Source organism: Protopterus annectens, chromosome 10.part0 (genome assembly GCF_019279795.1).
Source record: "Protopterus annectens isolate FY-2018-M chromosome 10.part0, PAN1.0, whole genome shotgun sequence".
NCBI classification, from domain to species: Eukaryota; Metazoa; Chordata; order Ceratodontiformes; family Protopteridae; genus Protopterus; species Protopterus annectens.
Window position 1 is genome coordinate 1,748,729,230 of NC_056744.1, and position 21,189 is coordinate 1,748,750,418.

Here is a 21,189-nt window from a genome sequence, read left to right on the forward strand (position 1 = left end):
AATGGGAAAACAGTTATTATATTTCAAGTGGATGGGCTCGAATGTTAGGGAAAGATTTAAAAAAAAAATGTCATCCCGTAGTTGTCATGGGGAAGGAAGGAAATAGAGGGAGAGAGACAGACAGACAGAGCTATAGAGAGTAAAAGGAAAGCAAATAATATTCACACAACAATAAATTGTGTGGGTCAACACATAAAAGGAAACCATGCATGCAGGAACAAATGTGTTTTGAAAGTTTGGCTAATAACCAACCCATACAAACTGTAAAAGAAAACAAAAACAAGTATCTCTCTGTAATGCATGAAAATATATAATGTAGGTTATCAAGCAGAAGGACAAAACCATCAGGTAAACTGCTTATCTTGGGAAGTGTAATAGTGAGAAAAATCTGAACAGGGCATACCAGACTCCCATATTCTCAGAAATCAGTGTACAGCTCACCTGGCAGATGCTTAGGCATTCTCAGGACAGATGATAAAGACGCATTCTATCCAGTACCGATCATAGGAACTTTAATGACTGCATACCTATCACAAAAGTTCTGGACAAATTCAAACATGCCTCCCAAATAGGGAACATTTTTAAATATTACTTTCAGAAACTTAGAAAGATGCTGTAATAAAAGGTCTTGTGTTACCATACATTTTCTGAAGGATATGAAAGCTGAAACTCAAATGCCTGTCATTATTTAGTAAATTTAGTACTTGGTGATTCGATACAAAAATCCAAAAAAACACAAATTTTATGAGGAACAGACCAAAAATATGAGGCAAAAATGGGCATTCTGCTAAAATCTGGACAGTTGAGAGGCATGATTGACTGCTATCAGTACTGTCAGGTGCATATAGTGTAATCCATTGCTGCCCTGCTATAAACACTTACACTCACACACACACACACACACACACACACATACACACACACACACACACACACACACACACACACACACATACACACACACACACACACACACACACACACACACACACACACACACACACACACACACACATATCTATCGCTATACACACACACACACACACACACACACACACACACACACACACACACACACACACACACACACACACACACACACACACACACACACACACACACACACACACACACACACACACACACACACACACACACACACACACACACACACACACACACACACACACACACACACACACACACACACACACACACACACACATCTATCACTATACACACACACACACACACACACATCTATCGCTATACACACACACACACACACACACACACACACACACACACACACACACATATATATATATATATATATATGCAGATACATGCACACAAACAAAACATTATGATTGCAGAATGCATTCAATAAAATATTCATGCTGTGTGAACACTGCTCATTTACAGCAACTGGGCACATGACAGAAGTCTGATTGTGAGCAAATAGTAATTTGTATCAGAAGCATACACTGCAACCTTTTGTGACCCCCAATGCACACAGATATGCCTACCAATTACAGCTGCTTGTATTGAATTTATACATTTCAAATGTCTGATGTGACTAAAAGAATGAACATCCATGATGAGTAGGACCCATCATGTAAGAAGTATCTTGTAAACTGACCTGTCTATGACTGGCAGCCAGTACACATCCCACAGAAGAGGAAAAATGTGATAAGAACATGAGTTCCTAGTCAGGCGCATCTAGGTGGACAACAACCAAAAGTTACAGGTGTTACATTACTCCAGTCCCAACATTAAATGTGCAAGGAGTCAGGTAGATGAGTGATAGAAGAGTCACATTTAGGGCCATGGCAACATTTTGTGATTGAAAGTAAGGTGCCTTAGAAGTAGATTGCATCCGGTCTTTCCAAGTTTGCCTTCCACTGCCCTATGTGGTAGTCCCAGGATATTCAACAACAGTCAAGTGATATGTGATAATACACCTGATTGTTTAATAAACAGTACTAAACAATGCCATTAGAGCAGTCCTTGAACTTTTTAACCCAAATGTAGCCACTGGCTTTGTTCCTGAGGTTAGGCGTGCAGCAGTAGTGATGTCACTCCACAAGGTTGGCACCATGACTAACCCTAAAAATAATAAGCCCATCAGAGAGAAGAGTTTTTTTTGCAAACCAATGGAACATATTATAACTGACCTAATATACTATGAAATTAAAAATATCGTATCAGGTTAGACCTGCAGCAGTTTGCCTTGGTCAGGGGTAGCCTCTGTCTAATGAATTTGATTAGCTTCTTTGAAAGGGTAACACAGGGAGTTGACAGTAGTTAATGCTGTCTTCATTGCATACTTTGACCTATCCAAGGCATTTGGTATGAGCCCTGATAGTATCATAGTTAATAGGGTTAATGCGCTACAAATAGATCCTTGTGTGGTAAGATGGATACCAAACTGGGTAAAACACAGAACCTATGCAGTGTGGGTAGCAGACACTTCATTTAAGAGTATGAATAAGACCATGCTGTCCCACAGGGCTTATTGCTAGGTCAGCCATGGTAGGGTATTTATTTTTGGATCACCAGGTCATGAATCAAGACCTCTGGCTAATCAAGTTTACAGATGGCTGAAAAGTGGGAGTCATTGTCAATTCCTCCACTGACATCCAAGCCCTTCAACAAAAACTTACACTTGTAAATACCTGATGTACTAAAAATTGACTCAAATTAAATGCTAAAAATGCAATATTACTAATTTTGGAAGACAATCCTTCCCCTGGCATACAGCATAGTCAACACCATACTCCAAAATTAGAATGTTGTTAAAGACCTTGGAAATTGGGTTCGTAATTCCCTCTCCTTTAATCATCATATAATGGCAGTTACCATTAAGTCAATCCATGCAGCACAGCTAATTGCCAAAGGACTATCATCTAGATCTGAAGAGGCCACTGCCCCCTTATATTCAGCATTGATTAGGCCAGTTATTGAATGCACAGCCCCCTTTGGGGTGTACCTTAATAGACACATCAAGCAACAGGCAGGATCTCAGAGGTTTCTAACTAAAAAGATCACTAGCTTAAAGGCCCTAAACTACTGGAAAAGATGGGAAGCACTGTCCCTTTAATCAGTATCTTATAGAGTCCTTAGGAGAGATCTGATGTCATTAGAGACCCAGTGGTCCTGATTCTCTTATATCTCCACATGCCATTTAATCTCACAAATACCAGAACTGGAGATCTAAATCTTCGTAACCAAAAAAATATAAAACAGTAGAAAAATAAGTTTATTATGCAGTACCTCCCTTACTACTGGAATAGACTCTCACTGCAAACTAAACAGTGTGGAAGATTGGATGGGTGTACACAAATTCACCTTCCTTGAAAAAGGATGTACAGTCCACGTGTGGTTTCTGGCAATGCATAAATGGTGACAAGAGTCACTGGCCTTGCACTTCCGATGATCCTGTGAATTCCTGATCTTGGCCTTGATAGACAATTTGCAGTCTGCCAGTTTTATATTTTATTAGGTACAAAAACAGAAGCTGATGTGATGAATGAGCAGTGGCAAGCACTGGACAAAGCCTCAGCCTTTGCCAAGTTGAGCTTAAGCCAATTGGCCTTTATCTATTGTAGAAGAGACTGCAGACAGTCCATTCAAGTGTGGTAAAGTCAGGAATAGATTCACCAGTAAAGGACTGAAAAAGCTGAAAATCTCCAACATATGATTGATATGATACACCTCTCATTTGCATGACTTCTCAAAGGGGCACCATTTGCACCATCAGCATTAGTGGTGCCAAGACTGAGCCATGTGTGCCATACTTTCCAGAGAGTGGGACATGGAGGAAATAAACTTAGAAATTACAGTGGCTCAAAAATAAAAAAGGGCAAACCGGTCTGGTATTGCAATGGTGAAAACACAGTACACTCTGATTCATTTACTCAAGATTCTATGCCATTGGATTGTTGTGTACCACAAACAGAATTCAATGTCTGCTGATTTTTGTCTAGTACTTATTTTAGTGCCAACACTGGGCTTTACTGGATGTAAAAGACAAGATTTGAGAGCTGACCCACCATCTTTATCTGAAGCTAAGCAAAACAACTAAAGCCCTGTTTGATGGTTAATATATTTATGTATTTAAAACTATGTCTTAATTCACTTCTAGCATTCCATTTCCATATACCTCAACAGCGACAATAAATACACTGTAACATTCAAACAATAGATATCTGCAGCTGCCATCCCACAGAACATAAGTTTTATAGTCTTTTGCAAATATAGATCAACCAAATGTCTAGTTTTCACCACTCAGTGTGTTTCCTTGCTAGATAATTTCTATTCCTAATCGAATGGAGTAATTGATATATATATATTTTTAATAACACACAATTAATGTCTGCTACAGTTGCTTGCAAAGTAAATGATTGACTATATTCTTACTGATTCAGTTCTGTAATGCTACCTAAAATCTCATTTTAGGGTCCCTGCTCTCAATGGGAAACAGTCCTCAAGAACCAGCTCAGCAATCCATTTTCAAACTATTCTGCCATTATCGCTGGCATTGCAAAGAATGTACCCAGCCTGTCTACACAGTGTGTGAATACGTTCAGTGTGACATCAAATCTATCTGCTGTTGCAGAGCTGTAAGTATCACTTAATTTTGAGCATATTTATTTTGTAAATAGTAGATCTTTGTGGAAATTTGAGAAGAGCAAAACAAAGCAGACTGTAAACAAAGACAAGAATGATGACATATTAGACTATAGGAGACCTTCAAAAGTACTACTCATATATGTTCATACAATAAATGCAGCCATAAAATATCTCCAAAGTAATAGATTTGTGGGTTTTATTATTAATGCTGTGATTTATTCTTTTGTTTCCATACATAACACGTTTTATAAATATATATATATATATATATATATATATATATATATATATATATATATATATATATATATATATATATATAAAAAGTATACAAATATCGTTGACTCCCAAAGTATCCTTGCAGCAAAACAATCAGCAACAATAGTAACAGCAAAACTGTCAGGATACACCACGAGAATAGTTCGTATAAACTTCTTTATTCACACAGACAAAAATGGATAAGCGCTTTCACATGCTTAACGCATGCTTCATCATATATATATAATAATAAAATGTATAACTATATCTATATATATATATATCTGTGTGTGTACATTTATTATTAGCAATATGGTTTTAAATATAACCACATGCATACACTAACAAATATTTTGTATAACTCCAGTGATAGAAAATTGCTATCTAGCCCATTCTAATTAATGACTACACTACTTTTAAAAATAGACAATGATATAGACCAGAAACTATTTCACCACTGGACTACATATGATGGTTAAAATATTGCATTCTTGTTCTAATGCAGGATGAAGCTTTTGAATAACAACTATGACAGCTTAGATTCTGGGACCAAACAAGCTGTTTATAAATGGCAAGAAGCAATGGGAAAGGCAAAACCCAGAAACGGTAAGACAAAGCAAATTTGAAAGTAACCCACTGGTAGGAATATATATCTCATTACCGCCAATATTTTTTCTGCTTGTTTTTTAAAACATATTAATTTAACAAAAGCTATTCCTGACAAGACAATCTAAAGTGATCTCAAAAAGACATGGCTGATGCAGGAAATGCTTAGTGAATACCTGATACTTGATTATGACTAAATATCACTATATATATATATATATATATATATATATATATATATATATATATATATATATATATAGCAAAAATGTGTCACTTTATAAGGTATACATAATTAAAACAGCAGTAAAGGTATGAGATAAATTTTAACAGTGTGGCCATTACAATATATTGGTCCACAAGGGGTAATCAGTTATATTATTCATTGCACTGTTCTCTTAAATCATGCAGCAGTCAGTCAAATTTATCAGATCATCATGTTCTCAAGTACGTTTGCAACTCATATTGGTAGATGACAGCAGGAATCATTCTAAAGACAACTATCATCTTGATAAACATGGGGGAAGCTAACTACAAAAGTAAAGAAACAAATAAGTTAAAGCATGTAATAGTGCTGGTAGTTTTTAAATTTGGTTTCAGATGCAGTTAAGAAACTGTGATTTATTCTAGTTGAATTTAATGATTCTTATAAAGCTAATCCTAACACATGACTTTAGTTTCTAGCAAGAACTATAATATAAGACAATGAATCCTAGAAAATTTATTGAAAGCCATAACTTGGAAAGAAATTCTACGTTTAAAAAAGATGCACATTAACTATTCTTCTTAAAAATAACAATGAAAGATGTCTGAGTGGTACTGCTTCTGCACATATATTTTCAGAAACACATTCCATTGTACAAATTTAATCTAGTTCTGTAATATACACCTTTTTATCTATTCTAACACTTTTGGACCCTACGTTCTGCAGCATAGCCCTGTTATTCCTAATCGTGCCATGCCTGTATCTGTATGCCTGGCCAGTTATTACAGAGAATTTGAATCTATTTTCCTTCCCTTTGCTGCTTCTCTTTCCCTCTGTTTCTCTTTCTTCTCTCACTCATGTTTGTACTCAAATTGGCATATCCAGAGATCCTGTTCTCAAGCGAGTTTTGCATTTTACTTAACCCAGCATTTGACATGGACCATGGCTAATAATATGCCTTATAAATACATATATATATATATATATATATATATATATATATATATATATATATATATATATATATACATATTTGGCTATCAAACAAAACAAAACATAACACATATGATTCAGAATGTTAAGTCAGAAATACAAATGTGTATTTGTCCGTCTTGCCCCAAACCATGTACATTGGCTGTCAGAGTGAGATTGTGGTGAGCAACAACTGGTACTTGCCTTTAGTGCAATTCTTTGAGCCACGGGTATTGTTATAAATAGTTGTTGATGACATATTAATTGATAAGAAAGAAATCATAGTGTACATACTTCGATTTTTCTCTTAGTTGATGTTTATTGTATAACACAGTCACCCACTCTGTCCATATTAATAATAAACTGCATAGACTTTAAATTCCATTTTAATATAACCATTATCTCTGAGCTGTCTCCAAAGTTTAATGCACAGAATATGCTCTTCTGACTCAGAAGACCAAATGAGTTTAAGAAAGTGAACTAAAGTGAGTCATAACTCTGACAGACTTATAAATATACTAAAGGGTAACATTAACATGGAGGTACTGATAGAGTTCCAGTCAGCAATGCTCTGCATATCTTCTACTTATTCATATGACATAAACAAAAAAATCTTTGTAGTTCTAATTCATGAAATTCCCCTACATTCCCTTAACACATTTTAGTAGTATCCTTAAAGTGTTTTGTTTGTCCTCTCCAACCCATATGATTGTTTTGTTTTTTTCTAATAAGCCCTTTTATTTGCACCTCCTTCCAGCATCATATGATGTTGAAATGACAAAACCCTCCACAGAGCTAGAGAGCCAGGAGATTTGTTTGCATCATTCCTTAACTGGCTGTGAAGCATGCTACAACGCTTATTATGTTGAGCTTTCCACATAGTCATCACTCATAGACTGAATGCCATACATTATTTGGCAGGGCCTGCATTCCTGAGATGTTATTTATATAGAGCATAACTCCATGTGGGAAATAAAGTCAATAACGCTGCATTGGGTAACCCATCAGAAACCACTCTGTCCAATTCCTCCTGCAGCACATGAGCCACTATGTTAATCTTTGTCTACATTGCCAGGGCTTTATTCTTCTTTGCTGCACAGACAATCAATTCCTACATCAAGCTATGTTTTTGGGCTATTTTTTCATGATTTCAGAATGTCATATCAACTAAGATTTCACTTTGCCAGTGCTCTTGTTGTTAAATCGCCAGGGATTCATTTAAGCTCTGCATTGCTCATGGTAAAAAGGCCTTGTTCCCACAATGTGTATACCCAAAATATTACTTAACCGAAGACCAAATAACCGAGATGAGAAAGCGGAATCTTTCTGCTTGATTATGTGAGGGATAGTCTAAGGTTAGGGTTAGAGAAAAGGTTAAGTAAGGTGATTTTTGGTTTGTTTTGTAAGCATGAGTTTTTGGTAAGGTAATGTGCAGGTCTGGGGTTAAGGGCAGTGACAGGGTTAAGGTCAGGGTTAGCACACACGAGTAAGGTAGGCCACAGGGATGAAAAATAATCTTCTAACAGATACATCAAAAACTAAGCATATGAAATTTGTGAAACATATTTAAGGGGAATCCTTAGTACAAGAAACACTGATTAAAACTGTGCATTCATTTAAGGACTTGGATATACAGACAAATCTAACTTTGAGCTTTTCTTATTATATCAACCAATTAGTGATATTATAAAATTATAGGTGATATAAAAATATTTATACAGTCTAGGAAATCAGAAATGCTGAAATTATTGCTTGTCAGTCACATTAGACAAAAAAATACAGTATGAATAATAATAATATGACAAGCTTATAAGAAAATTGGCATGAGAGCATGAGTAAACTGGAAGGAGTACATAAGAAATATACCAAGGACATCCATGGAAGTGAAAATCTAACATATTATGAAAAATTAAAATATCTAAATGTGTATAGTGTCTCATGCAGATATTTAAGAAGAAATCTTTTTCAGGTATATAGGGCATTTATGGGCATTTACAGACACTATCTCTGGGAATCCTTGAGGTATCAAAGAGTAGGAGAGAAGCATTGGACAACCTGTGTAGTAGATTGTATAGGAATGAGAGGTATAGCATTGGTTCCTTGTGGTAGCAAATGATGTCTGTAATAGGCTTCCAAATTATATTCCTAATTATATTAAATTATATTAATGTACACTCTAGTCAGATATTTTTAGAAACAACTTGGACACTAATCACTAATTTTGGGGATGACTGTTTTTGTATATTTTGTGTTTTGCCAGACTAGCATTATTGCCCATGCTTGAAATATTTGTATGTATGTATGTATAAACGTGTGTGTGTGTGTGTGTGTGTGTGTGTGTGTGTGTGTGTGTGTGTGTGTGTGTGTGTGTGTGTGTGTGTGTTGGGCGGGGTCTGCTTTCACTTTCCTTAGGACTTCTTGTTTTGTTACCTTTAGATGCCTGTTATTCATGATCAGATAATGTAGTTACATTTGAGTTTTCCATGTTTTTATTACTGTAAAGTATGTTTAATTTTTCTCACAATCCTGAGTCTTTTATATTTTATTTTATTACTTTTCATGCATACTTATTAATATGTTTGAGTTGTATGCTTCTGGAGTTTACTGTCATTTTTCTGATGATTTATTGCTTTGTTCTTTGTTTTCAGAACATTTTCATGTCTGATATTTTCTCATTGCTTAAAACATAAACTTTTCAAGATGATGGCAGTTTGCTGAAATTTGAAGTCTGTGAGGGAGAAAGGACATGTGAATAAATATGAGGCCTTTGTGGTCTGCTATAGCTTTCTAATTGGGCACGGAACAGATTTGTTGCATCAGTTCCCCATGTTATAAAGCAAGCTATAAAACTTAGCCACAGTCACATAAAGTACCTCACTTTAAAAATAGGAACACAGAAAGCATCAAGGAATATCAATCTGATGCATCCACTGTGAGTGGGTAAAAGTGAAGGCATCGAGGATCGGAATCCCAATACTGTATTTGTCAAAAAATTCCTGATAAAAAACACTTTTTAGCACCCTCTGTTGTGAGGGACAGACCCCCCGCACCCCCTGAACATATACATACCAATGCCATGGTTGCACTAAATTGAAAAGAGGGAAATTCCCTTGAAAAGGGAATCACATCTGGCACAACTCGATGACAGTGATTTCCTCTGGAGGAACTCCGACTGTCATCAAGTTGAACCTTAGCGTCTTGAAGCTCAAGCGTTCAACCCTAGCCCACCAGTAGGGTCATGCAGTCTGACTCTACAGTTTGTATAACTGACAGTAATTCCATATTTGTCTGTGCATGTTTTTGTATATTTCTGGACTAGCATTATTTCCCATGCCTGAAATATTTGTATGTATGTATGTATAAACGTATGTATATATGTGTGTGTGTGTGTGTGTGTGTGTGTGTGTGTGTGTGCGTGTGTGTGTGTGTGTGTGCGTGTGTGCATATGTATGTCTCATATTTTTGGTCTGTATCTCATAAAATTGTGTTTTTCTGTCCCCCCATTATCTGTAGTTTTTTGTCCAGAATTCTTGCTGTAAGAGCTTGAGAGGTATGGGGTTGCAAGAGGGAGGTAGGGGGTGTATGTGTGTATATGTGTGTGCATGCATGTGTGTGTGTGTGTGTGTGTCTGTGTGCGTGCACAAACATGCATCATACCTCTCATCTGTACAGATTTTCATAGAGTGTCCAGATTTTTGCCTTATATTTTCAGTCTGTTCCTCATAAAGATTCTGTTTTTTTTTTTTTGACAAATCACTGGGATGATCTCAGGATTAAAATCACTAAATAATGGTATGCATTTGAGTGTCGGCTTCATGTCCTTCAGAAAATGCATTCTAAGACAAATCCTGTTATTAGCAACTGTCGAAGTTTATAAGAGCAATATTTAAAATGTGTCCCTAGTTTTGGGCCTTTGTCCTCCCATTATGACAGGCTTTGTCCAGATTTCTTGGGCTAAGTGGCTGAAACGTTTGGCATGTGTCTGTGTAAGAGGGAGGTAGGTGTGTGTGTGTGTGTGTGTGTGTGTGTGTGTGTGTGTGTGTGTGTGTGTGTGTGTGTGTGTGTGTGTGTGTGTGTTTCAAAGGGAGGGAGGTAGGCTTGAGTGTGTTTGTATGTGTAAGAGGGAGAGAGGTAGGTATGTGTAAGAATTAGGTAGGTAGGTGCATATCTGTCAGCTGTCCCTGATTTTCAGGGGCATCCCTGATTTTGACTAAAATTTTATCTCTTTCCCTTTTTAATCCCACCTAAAAGCGGTGACTTTTGGTGAAAAGGTGATGAATTGCACTTAATAAATAACGACAATAATTAGAGTTACAGACTTCTTTTACTTTAGAAAAATGCATATTCACTCATGTTCTGTTATTTTTATCAATGTCGCAAGTTAATAACGCTAATATATGAAAAGTGTTGCTGATTATTTCTGGATTTGTTCCTTGATTCTTTTGAGATTTGTCCTTTTCTGGTTGAAAGCTATGGGTAGGTGTGTGTGTGTGTGTGTGTGTGTGTGTGTGTGTGTGTGTGTGTGTGTGTGTGTGTGTGTGTGCGTTTGTGTGTGTGTGTGTGTGTGTGCGTGTGTGTGTGTGTGTGTGTGTGTGTGTGTGTGTGTGTGTGTGTGTGTGTGTGTGTGTGTGCATGTTTGTAAGAGGTAGGTAGGTTGGTAGCATACCTCCCAATTTTCCATATTTTTGCAGAATGTCCAGATTTTTGCCCCATAATTTTCATCTGTTCCTCATAAAAATGACACAAGTTTCAGACTTCATATCCTTCAGCATACTATGCTCAAATAGAGATTGTTTTAATTGGTTCCTTATAGATAATGTTTATTTTTTATTTCTGCCTTAGTGGTTCCTGAAATAATGTGTAAAGTGTAAAAAGGTTGAAACCACTCGATTACATGATTTGAAGGGATATTTTACAATTACACAATTAAGGCTTATACACATAACACAAACAGAAGGTTATAATTCAAAGTGGAAAAGTACAATAATTAAGCAGGCAGAAATTCAAGAAATAAGGAGAGAGTGGGATTTTGGATGCAGATCCTTTATAGAGAATAATAATAACCATACAGAATATTATATTCATAAAGTAGTATAACATATTCTAAGAACTAAACCAACATGACAATGGAGAAAAGAGATTTTGCTGATAGGATTACTGCAAGTGGAGGTACAACATATAGGCAAGAGGGGGCTGGCAAAGAAACCAAGTTATTGGGAGCAAATGACTAAGCAAGGAATGGTAATAGAATGGAATGAGGCCAAGAAGGCATTCAGACTGCAGGCTACAAACTACCTTCCTTACCATGGATTGAAACCAGAGTATAGACAAAGAGAAAGGGATAGGGGAATAGTAAGTGAAATACCTCCTCTGGTAAAGTTTTTCGTTGAATCTGGAATAGAAGCTGATATTAAAAAAGGATAATTAGTAGGGCATATAAAATACTGCATGATAACTAAAAGAATCAATTAGAGGATGATAGAACGGTTGGGAAGAAAGATTGCATAAGCAATCTATAAGGGACCAATGGGAGTGTATATGCATGGCTTCCAAATATGCCATAAAGTTCAGAAGGTATAGGATTTTTGCTAGGAAGTATTTGCATAAGTATTTGTATATTTATGCTTGCTCATTATGCACATTTTATGTAAATGTATTTCCTGACTGTATGAATCTTACTCTTGTATTATACCATTAACTTTATGTAACCATGTTTCATTGTATTGCTTGTGGAGCTTTTCTCCCCGGGCCTCCACTGAAAATGGGCACTTCTTGGCCCAGTGGACTTCCCCGGTAATCAAACTGAAATAAATAAATAAATAAATAAAATAAATATACCTGAGGCATACTTCAAAGAATTTTTACTCAGGCTGATGGTGAATGTTGGAGGTGTAATGGATAAAAAGAAATAAGTGGGAAGATATATTTTGGGTGTGTAATGAGATGGCAGATTTTAAAAATGTCTTGTACTGTACTCATTCAGAAGTATTGGGTGAACAAATGGGTGTAACTAAGAAAATTATTTTGAGCTGAGACACTAAATCTAAATTGCTTAGACATAGTAATTGTGTTGGCTGCCTAAAGCAATCAGTAGAAAATGGAATCAAAGTGTAAACCAACTGTACTTGAAGCATTGACTACTGTAACAGAGATATAAGACGTGAAAGTGGGATCTTTAGAAAAGGGAAGAAGCAAATTACATACAAATAATTGGAAATTTGTTTAACAATTCATGCAGAACAACATTCAGGAGGAGGAAAGAGCTTTAAAGAAAGGCAGGACTTGAGCAATTTATGTACTGTTGCACTGATGATAGACAAAACCATATGTGATATATAATGTATATCTCTGGAAACACATTAATATAGTTTGTTTTCTTTTCTATTAAATATACGTTTCCTATGTCTTAAGTGGTAATTTAATAATGGTGTTAGAAAAAAAGGAAAGGGAGGTTACATAACCTGTATGTCAAACCAGGCAGAGGTGTATGTTTCCACACACCCATGGTGCTCAGCTATAGGACTGTGCATCCTTGCCAAACTTGAACCACCCAGAAACTTTGCTAATGGACCTATGCTTCCAGATCTCCACACAGACCATACACCAAGAATTGGACTATGACAAAGCCTTTTCTCTATGATACCATGCCAGCCTCAGTTTCTCAGCCCCACCCCCATATTGGCCAACATCACCAATACCTTGGACACTAGCTGAAGCCCAGCTATTGGAGCTGTAATTTGAGATCCATGATTCTATGCTTCTATTTGTTAAGACTTTGATGAATATTATATATCTGACTCAACCCAAATTTTATCAACTGTAAAAAAAAAAAAAAAATAGAATGTGTTGAAAAATGGAGTTCATCAAAAAAAAAAATATATATATATATATATATATATATATATATATATATATATATATATATAAATATATCTATACACACACACACACACACACACACACACACACACACACACACACACACACACACACACACACACACACACAGTTGGCCATTTTACAATTTAAAAAGAATATTCTTAATACTACATTCATCTGATTATGAATAACAATGGCCAGTAACACAGGCTTAAATGTATTGGTAAGAACTAGAAAAACATACATTTCTGAATTGCTGTATACATAATTATATCAACTCACAAAAAGTTTAACTAATTTAATGTACAATAAAAAAAACTGTACTGCCCTAAATCTATGGTAGAAATATTCTACTTCTTACCTGATTCTATTTTTGTGCCAACCAAATATTGAAATAAAATTAAATAAAACAAAGTAGATTTTTTGATTTCTTTTCTTTGAGATAATCCCTTTGCTATTTTTCTTTGGTATAGTTCTAGCTAGGGAGATTTAAAAAGAAAGGTAAATGTTGGTCGTAGGGCTACATGAAATAAAGCACATTACAATTACCTGATATTGAAATTAATGTCAAGATACATCCTGCAGAGGATTTGCATTATCCATATGATATTCCTTTTCTAAAGATTTGCAAAGCAGAGATAGTTCAATACGACTTAACTTTTTCACAAACCTAGCTAACTACGAATCCAAATTAGCTTCCTCAACTAAGGACAACCATAAGGCATTCTTTAGTTACATCTGTAACCTAAAAGGAAAGGCTCAGATTTGAGCTGAACTGGTAATTAAGGATACCACATATACCGAGCCTGTGAACATTGCTAACCTGTTAGCCAACAGTTTCTCTGAAAACGTCACTCCTCTTTTCCTGCCACACTTACCCCAAGACATCCCTACCACCTGTTTTCTACTTATCTCTAAAGAGCTGGTCGTGAACTCCCTCTCTAAGGTCAAAAACATCCATGGAACCTGATAACAAACCAGGCTGCATCATACATGGGCTCAAACAAGAAGTAGCAATGCCATTCAGTACTGTTTTCAATCTTAGTCTAAGCACTGGCTTCATACCAGCTGAATGGAAAAAGGCCACTGTTATCCCTTTATACAAAGGTGGTGCTTCCACTGACCCTGGGAACTATATATCTATTGGCCTGAAGAGCCTTATGTGCAAGGCCAAGGTGAGAACCATCATGGACCTTATCAACAAAGCCATTGGTAACCTCCAAACACTTGATCCTGCTCAATTTGGATTTGTCAAAGGGAAATCATGCCTGTTAAACCTGGTGGACTTCTTTGAGACAGTCACCAAGGCCCTTAATGAGTGGAAATCTGTGCATACAGCCTACCTAGACCACAAAGGTCCTCACAAGGAAAATTCAAGGTTTTCAGCATCTGTCCTGTGAGGATTGTGTGAAATCACTATCACTTTACTCGGTTTCATACAGGGTACTCAGAGGTGATCTCTGCCTTGCATATGAGACAATCTTTGACCATGCTTTATTGGAAATGCTGCATATTCCTAAGTCAAATGGTACATAGGCTATTTGCTCTAATGGCATTAACCTGATATGTGACACTAATAGAATCTGCTGGAGGGACAGATTTGTCTCCCAGATGTTGCCACACCTTTGAAACAGATTCCCGCTTCATGTCAAGCAGACCACCTCATTGGCCTTCTTCAGATGCAATCTGGATGATTGGATGGGTAACTGTAAATTTACCCCAGAGGTTCCACCTACTGTACGTCCCTCTTGGACAGAGGTGATAGGTGCCAATCATCCTCCTATGATCCTATGATCCTATGTACCTAAAACTGTAAATAAGTGATTTAAGACTTTGATTTATTTGGAATTCAGTTTTTTGAATTTTATTTATGTGTCAAATGTGTAGCTCGCTAGTCACAAGTTTCCCTTAGTCAGAGATGACCTGGGAGCACTGTCAGAGTAAGTGACTTGCTCAGAGGTACTTTGCAGGCAAATAAAGGCTAATAGAATCAAACTCTGCACTATAAGAAGCATCTAACAACTCATAATCATCTTTACTAACTGCCAGACAGAAACCATATTACTGACTTCAGCAATTACTATCCACACTGCCACCAAATCAGAACAATTATGTTTAGCCCATATAAACCAAATATTAAAAATACAAAGTATTATAACACTAAAGTTGAACAAAACAAAAATTTCTTTCTAAAACATTTTTGTAAAGTGACTGAGAGTCTTTTTTAATCTCCTTACAGGTGGCTGTGCTGTCCTGCACTACCTTTCTAAATCCTGCTAACCCTAACCCTGGTCTAACCCTGCACTTTACCTTTCAAAGTCCGTTTCCATACCACAACCACTAATCTGGATAGACTAGACGCACACACACTGAAACACACACAGAAACATACTACAACTATACCCTCAATTAATCCTAACATAACTGTAATCTCTTTACTCTCACATAAACATTCCTACCCCCTAATGCTGAAATCTTCAGAATAGGTAAATGTTTCACCACTAATTCCCCAAACTCTCACTTACCTTAAACATAAGTATTTGATGTTCCAGTCATCTGAAATCTTAAATGCTGTTAAACAGAATATTCAACCACATTTCACAGTCATTCACTCCATCAATTAGCAGCTGATGTTTTATATATATATATATCTATATATCTATCTATATATATATATATATATATATATATATATATATATATATATGTAGCTATATATATCTATAGGTTCATAGGTTTATACTAGGCTATCTGCCCTAAGGCATTTATAAGCCTAGCCCAAAGTTTTGTGGCTTACGCCACCCCTTATATGAAAAAATACTGTGCCCATTAGTTTGTTGTGCCTCTGTCCAGCAGTGACATAGAGATGATTCCCAGGGTAAACCTACGATCTCCCATCCACAGGTCAAGATTTCTCTTGAACAGAGCCAGCGAGGTGCTCTGCCTCACATGGACCGGGATTTTATTCCACAGCATAGGGAGTCTCTGAGTGATAAATCTATCCCTCCAGCACGTCCTATTTATATCCGTGCTAAGGTTTAAGTCACTTGCTCTAGTGGTTTTGGTGAATTTGGATTTTTTTAGGTGGAGCATGTCCATTAATTCCAGGTTGGACATGGCCTTGTATGTCAGGCACATGTCACCTCTGAGCAGACGGTATGCGACTGAATAGAGCTGGAGTTTCTTCAATCTGGCAGCATATGACAGATTTTGGAGTCCCTTTATCCTTTTGGTGAGGAACTTTTGGGGTCTCTCCAATTGCTGCAGATGTCGGGTGAGATACATCCCGAATGGGGCATTGTACTCGATCATTGGTCTGATAAGTGAAGAGTACAGGGGAACAATGACCTCACTAGATCTGGATGTGAATCCCTTCATGATCAGGTGGGCAATGTAGAAGGTCTTTCTAACCACTTTAGCAACGTGAGTGTCAAAAGAAAGGCCACTGTCAACCTGGGTCCCCAGGTCCCTGATAACCTCTTCTGTGCTTAGTGGATTGCCACCTATATGGTAGCTTGGGGTTACCTTGTTTTTCCCGAAGGGTATGACTTTACATTTTTTGGGGTTTAACTTCAGGCCATGGCTCTGGCACCAGCTATCTGTTTCCGTGAGTCCCTTCTGAAGGATATCCATGTCCGATGCACTTTCCACTATGGCGCCCAGTGTGCAGTCATCTGCAAACTTTGTCAGCCAAAGTCCTCCCATGTTGGCCTGTACTTCTGAGAAGTAGATGCCGAACAATAGGGGGCCAAGGACCGAGCCCTGTGGGACACCACTTGTGACCAGCTTGGAGTCTAACATAGCCCCAGCAACTCTAACCCTGTGGGTTCTGTCCTTAAGCCAGTTTGCAACCCATCTTGTGACATATGGGTTTACATTTAAGCAGGTAAGTTTTTCTACAATACCCGAGTGGGGTATTGTGTCGAAAGCCTTTGCAAGGTCAAGGTAGGCTGTATTGACTGCCTTTCCCTCATCAATGGCCTTGGTGACTGTTTCGAAGAAGTCGACCAAGTTCAAAAGGCATGATCTGCCCTTGACGAAGCCAAACTGGGTCGGGTCCAATGTCTGCAAGTCCCCTATATCTTTGTTTATGAGCTCCATTATGATCCTCTCCATAGCTTTGCAGACTAGACTTGTTAAGCTTATGGGGCGGTAATTACCAGGGTCCGTAGAGGCACCGCCTTTGTGGAGTGGGACCACAGTTGCCGTACGCCACTCCTTGGGCACGTATCCTGTGGTAAGGCTGAGATTAAACAGCTGCCTTATGTGCGGGTTTAATTCCTCATTTAGCTCATGTAGCACACAGCCAGGGACATCATCCAGTCCCACTGATGCTGTGTTTTTAGCTTTAGAGAGAGCAGCTTTCACCTGCACATTTGAGATGTCTGGGAGGCTACACTCCGCTGGTATAGTTATCTCTTCTTTAGGGGGGTGAGGGGGGTGAAGTTTGCACTGAACCTGTCTGCCAGTATGTTGGCAATGTCTGTGGGTTCAGTGATTTTTGTATCATTTTGGACTAATTCTGAGCATATCTGGGAGTTTCCACCCAGGTTCCTAACATAGCTGAAAAAGGCCTTATGTTTGTCCTTTGAATCCATGGCAATTTTTCTCTCAAAATTGGCCTTAGTTGATTTTATGAGTGCTCGTATTTTTTACTAATAATGATCAGGGTGACTTCCCTTTTATGGATTTTGTTCTATCATGTAATAGCTTTCTCCTCTTATTGTAAAGTTTGTTAATGGCTGGGGTCCACCAGACTGGATGTTTGCCCTTTGTGGAAAGAGTCTTGGTTTTATTTGGGATTGCCTGATCCATGCAGTCCTGGAGGTGTTCATAGAAGGCATTTGTAAGGGCTTCCACAGCTTGGGTTGTGGTTTCCACTGGCTCAGGGGCCTTGAAGGATACCACACCAGTCTTGAGTAGTGTGAAGTTTGCTTTAGAGAAGTTCTTCACTGTGGTCTTTTTTGTTTGGGGTGGGGGCGGGATGTGGATTTCCAGTGAGATTAGTTTATGATCAGATCTCACCAATGAGGGATATACTTCCGGTGTGGAGCATTTTGTCCCCATGTTTGTGATAATGAGATCTAGTATATTTTCTCCTCTCGTGGGAAAAGTGACTAGCTGTTCAATGGCATTTTAATTTATGAACTCCTCGAGAAGTCCAATTGTTGCAAAAAATCTTCTTTATTCCAAACAAATTAAGAGATAAGCGCTTTTGCGTGCTTCATGCACGCTTCATCAGATCTACTTTTATCACATTGCTTCATTCCTTATATAGTGAGTAGTAATCATTAATTCAACATTCAAAACATCTGATTAATTAATTAAAAGTTGCATCATCAGTCAAAATTTAAAGTCGCAAAGTCCATAGCGCCTTTATATTTCAGAAGTCATAATGAACTGTCATGAATAAAACAATTAAAATGTTAAGACATAACCAAGAAATACATATATAATGATCATATCAAGATCTAACATATAAAAATATATATGAAATATATATGAAAAACGTGTTAGTATCAGCAAATCTACCTAAAACATTTGCTTTTGTTCGTATAATACTTGAAATCAATAAGCAGTTACTTGTATCTTACTGCTTCTCTAGCCTATATCAATTATAGCCTGCTAAATGTAGAGCATGGGTCCAATAGATCAAAAGCGTATCATAACATTATGTTACGCTAGTCGCTCATACTACAAAACAGAATGGAACTAAAACCAGACAAAACTAGATGTCTCACAAAAACAACTAATGTTCAACTTAATCAAATCTATGAATACATCACGGTCTAGTTACTAATAGATACAGTAAACCGTCAATTGAAAATAAAGATAAAAATAATTTTTATCTTTATTTTCAATTGACGGTTTACTGTATCTATTAGTAACTAGACCGTGATGTAATTTTTATCTTTATTTTCAATTGACGGTTTACTGCATCTACTAGTAACTAGACCGTGATGTATTCATAGATTCGATTAAGTTGAACATTAGCTGTTTTTGTGAGACATCTAGTTTTGTCTGGTTTTAGTTCCGTTTTGTTTTGTAGTATGAGCGATTAGCGTAACATAATGTTATGATACGCTTTTGATCTATTGGACCCAAGCTCTACATTTAGTAGGCTACAATTGATATAGGCTAGAGAAGCAGTAAGATACAAATAACTGCTTATTGATTTTAAGTATTATACGAACAAAAGCAAATGTTTTAGGTAGATTTGCTGATATTAACATATGTTTTTCATATATATTTTATATATATTTTTATACGTTAGATCTTGATATGATCATTATATATGTATTTCTTGGTTATGTCTTAATATTTTAATTGTTTCATTCATGACAGTTCATTATGACTTCTGAAAAATGTAAAGGCGCTATGGATCTTGCGACTTTAAATTTTGACTGATGATGTAACTTTTAATTAATTAATCAGATGTTTTGAATGTTGAATTAATGATTATTATTTACTATATAAGGAATGAAGCAATGTGATACAAGTAGATCTGATGAAGCGTGCATGAAGCACGCGAAAGCGCTTATCTCTTACTTTGTTTGGAATAAAGAAGATTTTTTGCAACAATTGGACTTCTCGTGGTGTATCCTGATAGTTGTCTTTATTGTTACGTTTGGTTCTCCTACTTGCTGCAGGATACTTTGGGAGAGTTAGCGGTAATATTTTCCTACAATTTATGAACTCTAGGAACCGTTGGGCTAGAAAGTTAGGGCTTGAGTAATGTTCCCAGTCTATATTCGGGTAGTTGAAGTCACCCAATATGATGGTTTTTGGAGATATATTTATACCCTCCAGTGCCTTCAGGAAGGCTGTGTGGGGTTCCTGAGTTTGAGAGGGTGGCCTGTAGCATGCTACAATTTGTAGAGCAGTTTTGCCTATGGTTAGTTGCACCTGGATGGTTTCAAGCTATGCGTTGCCACCAACCTGGAGGTTTGGGTATCCTTTATGAATATGGATACGCCCCCTCCTTTTGTGGTGTGGTCCGGGTTTTGGGGCCAGAACGCATGATATGAGGTAAAACCTAATAGTGCTGGGGTGCTCTCAGGAGCCTTGAACCAGGTTTCAGTTACAGCACAGACATCAATGTTCTCCATATTGAGAAGGGCCTCGAGTGCGTGCATTTTGAGATTTAGACTTCTGGCATTGAGCAGCATTACCCTCAGTTTCTTCCCATTTTTGTTTTCTAGGTGGTAGGTTTAGAATTTGAGTCTTGCCTAAAAAAGGCACTATGGGGGGAGGCAAGAGCCTTAGCCAATATCCGGAATCCCAGGGGTGACAGGTGCAAGCCATCCCTTGCGAAGCAGCGTGGCTTGTCAAGCATGCCATCCCAGGCAGACAGACACTGGATCCCATTTGAATGACACCAGACATTAAGCCAATTGTTAAAGCTGATCATCTTGTCTCTATATTGTGACATCATTCTTGGTGAAGGAAGGATACTGCTCAGGGTCAGGGTCATACCTGCCTGGGCTACATAATCAGAGAGCTCCTCTATGTCTCTTTTCATGTAGTCCATGGAGGTATGTCTCAGGTCGTTCACACCAGCATGGACAATGACTGTGTCATATTTGTACTTGCCGTGGAGTGACCTGAGTGCTTGTGTTATGTGGCGGATTCTA

At 37.3% G+C, this 21,189-nt stretch overlaps 1 protein-coding gene across 2 annotated transcripts in view; it reads left to right on the forward strand.

The window, feature by feature from the left end:
* LOC122813973 (otoancorin-like) overlaps positions 1–21,189 on the forward strand; it is a 656,691-nt gene that overhangs the window by 96,434 nt on the left and 539,068 nt on the right. For both annotated transcript variants that reach the window (XM_044086530.1, XM_044086531.1), the window contains exons 4-5: positions 4,462–4,625; positions 5,399–5,499. In XM_044086530.1, coding sequence (XP_043942465.1) covers positions 4,462–4,625; positions 5,399–5,499 — 265 coding nt within the window. The remainder of the gene's footprint in view (positions 1–4,461; positions 4,626–5,398; positions 5,500–21,189) is intronic.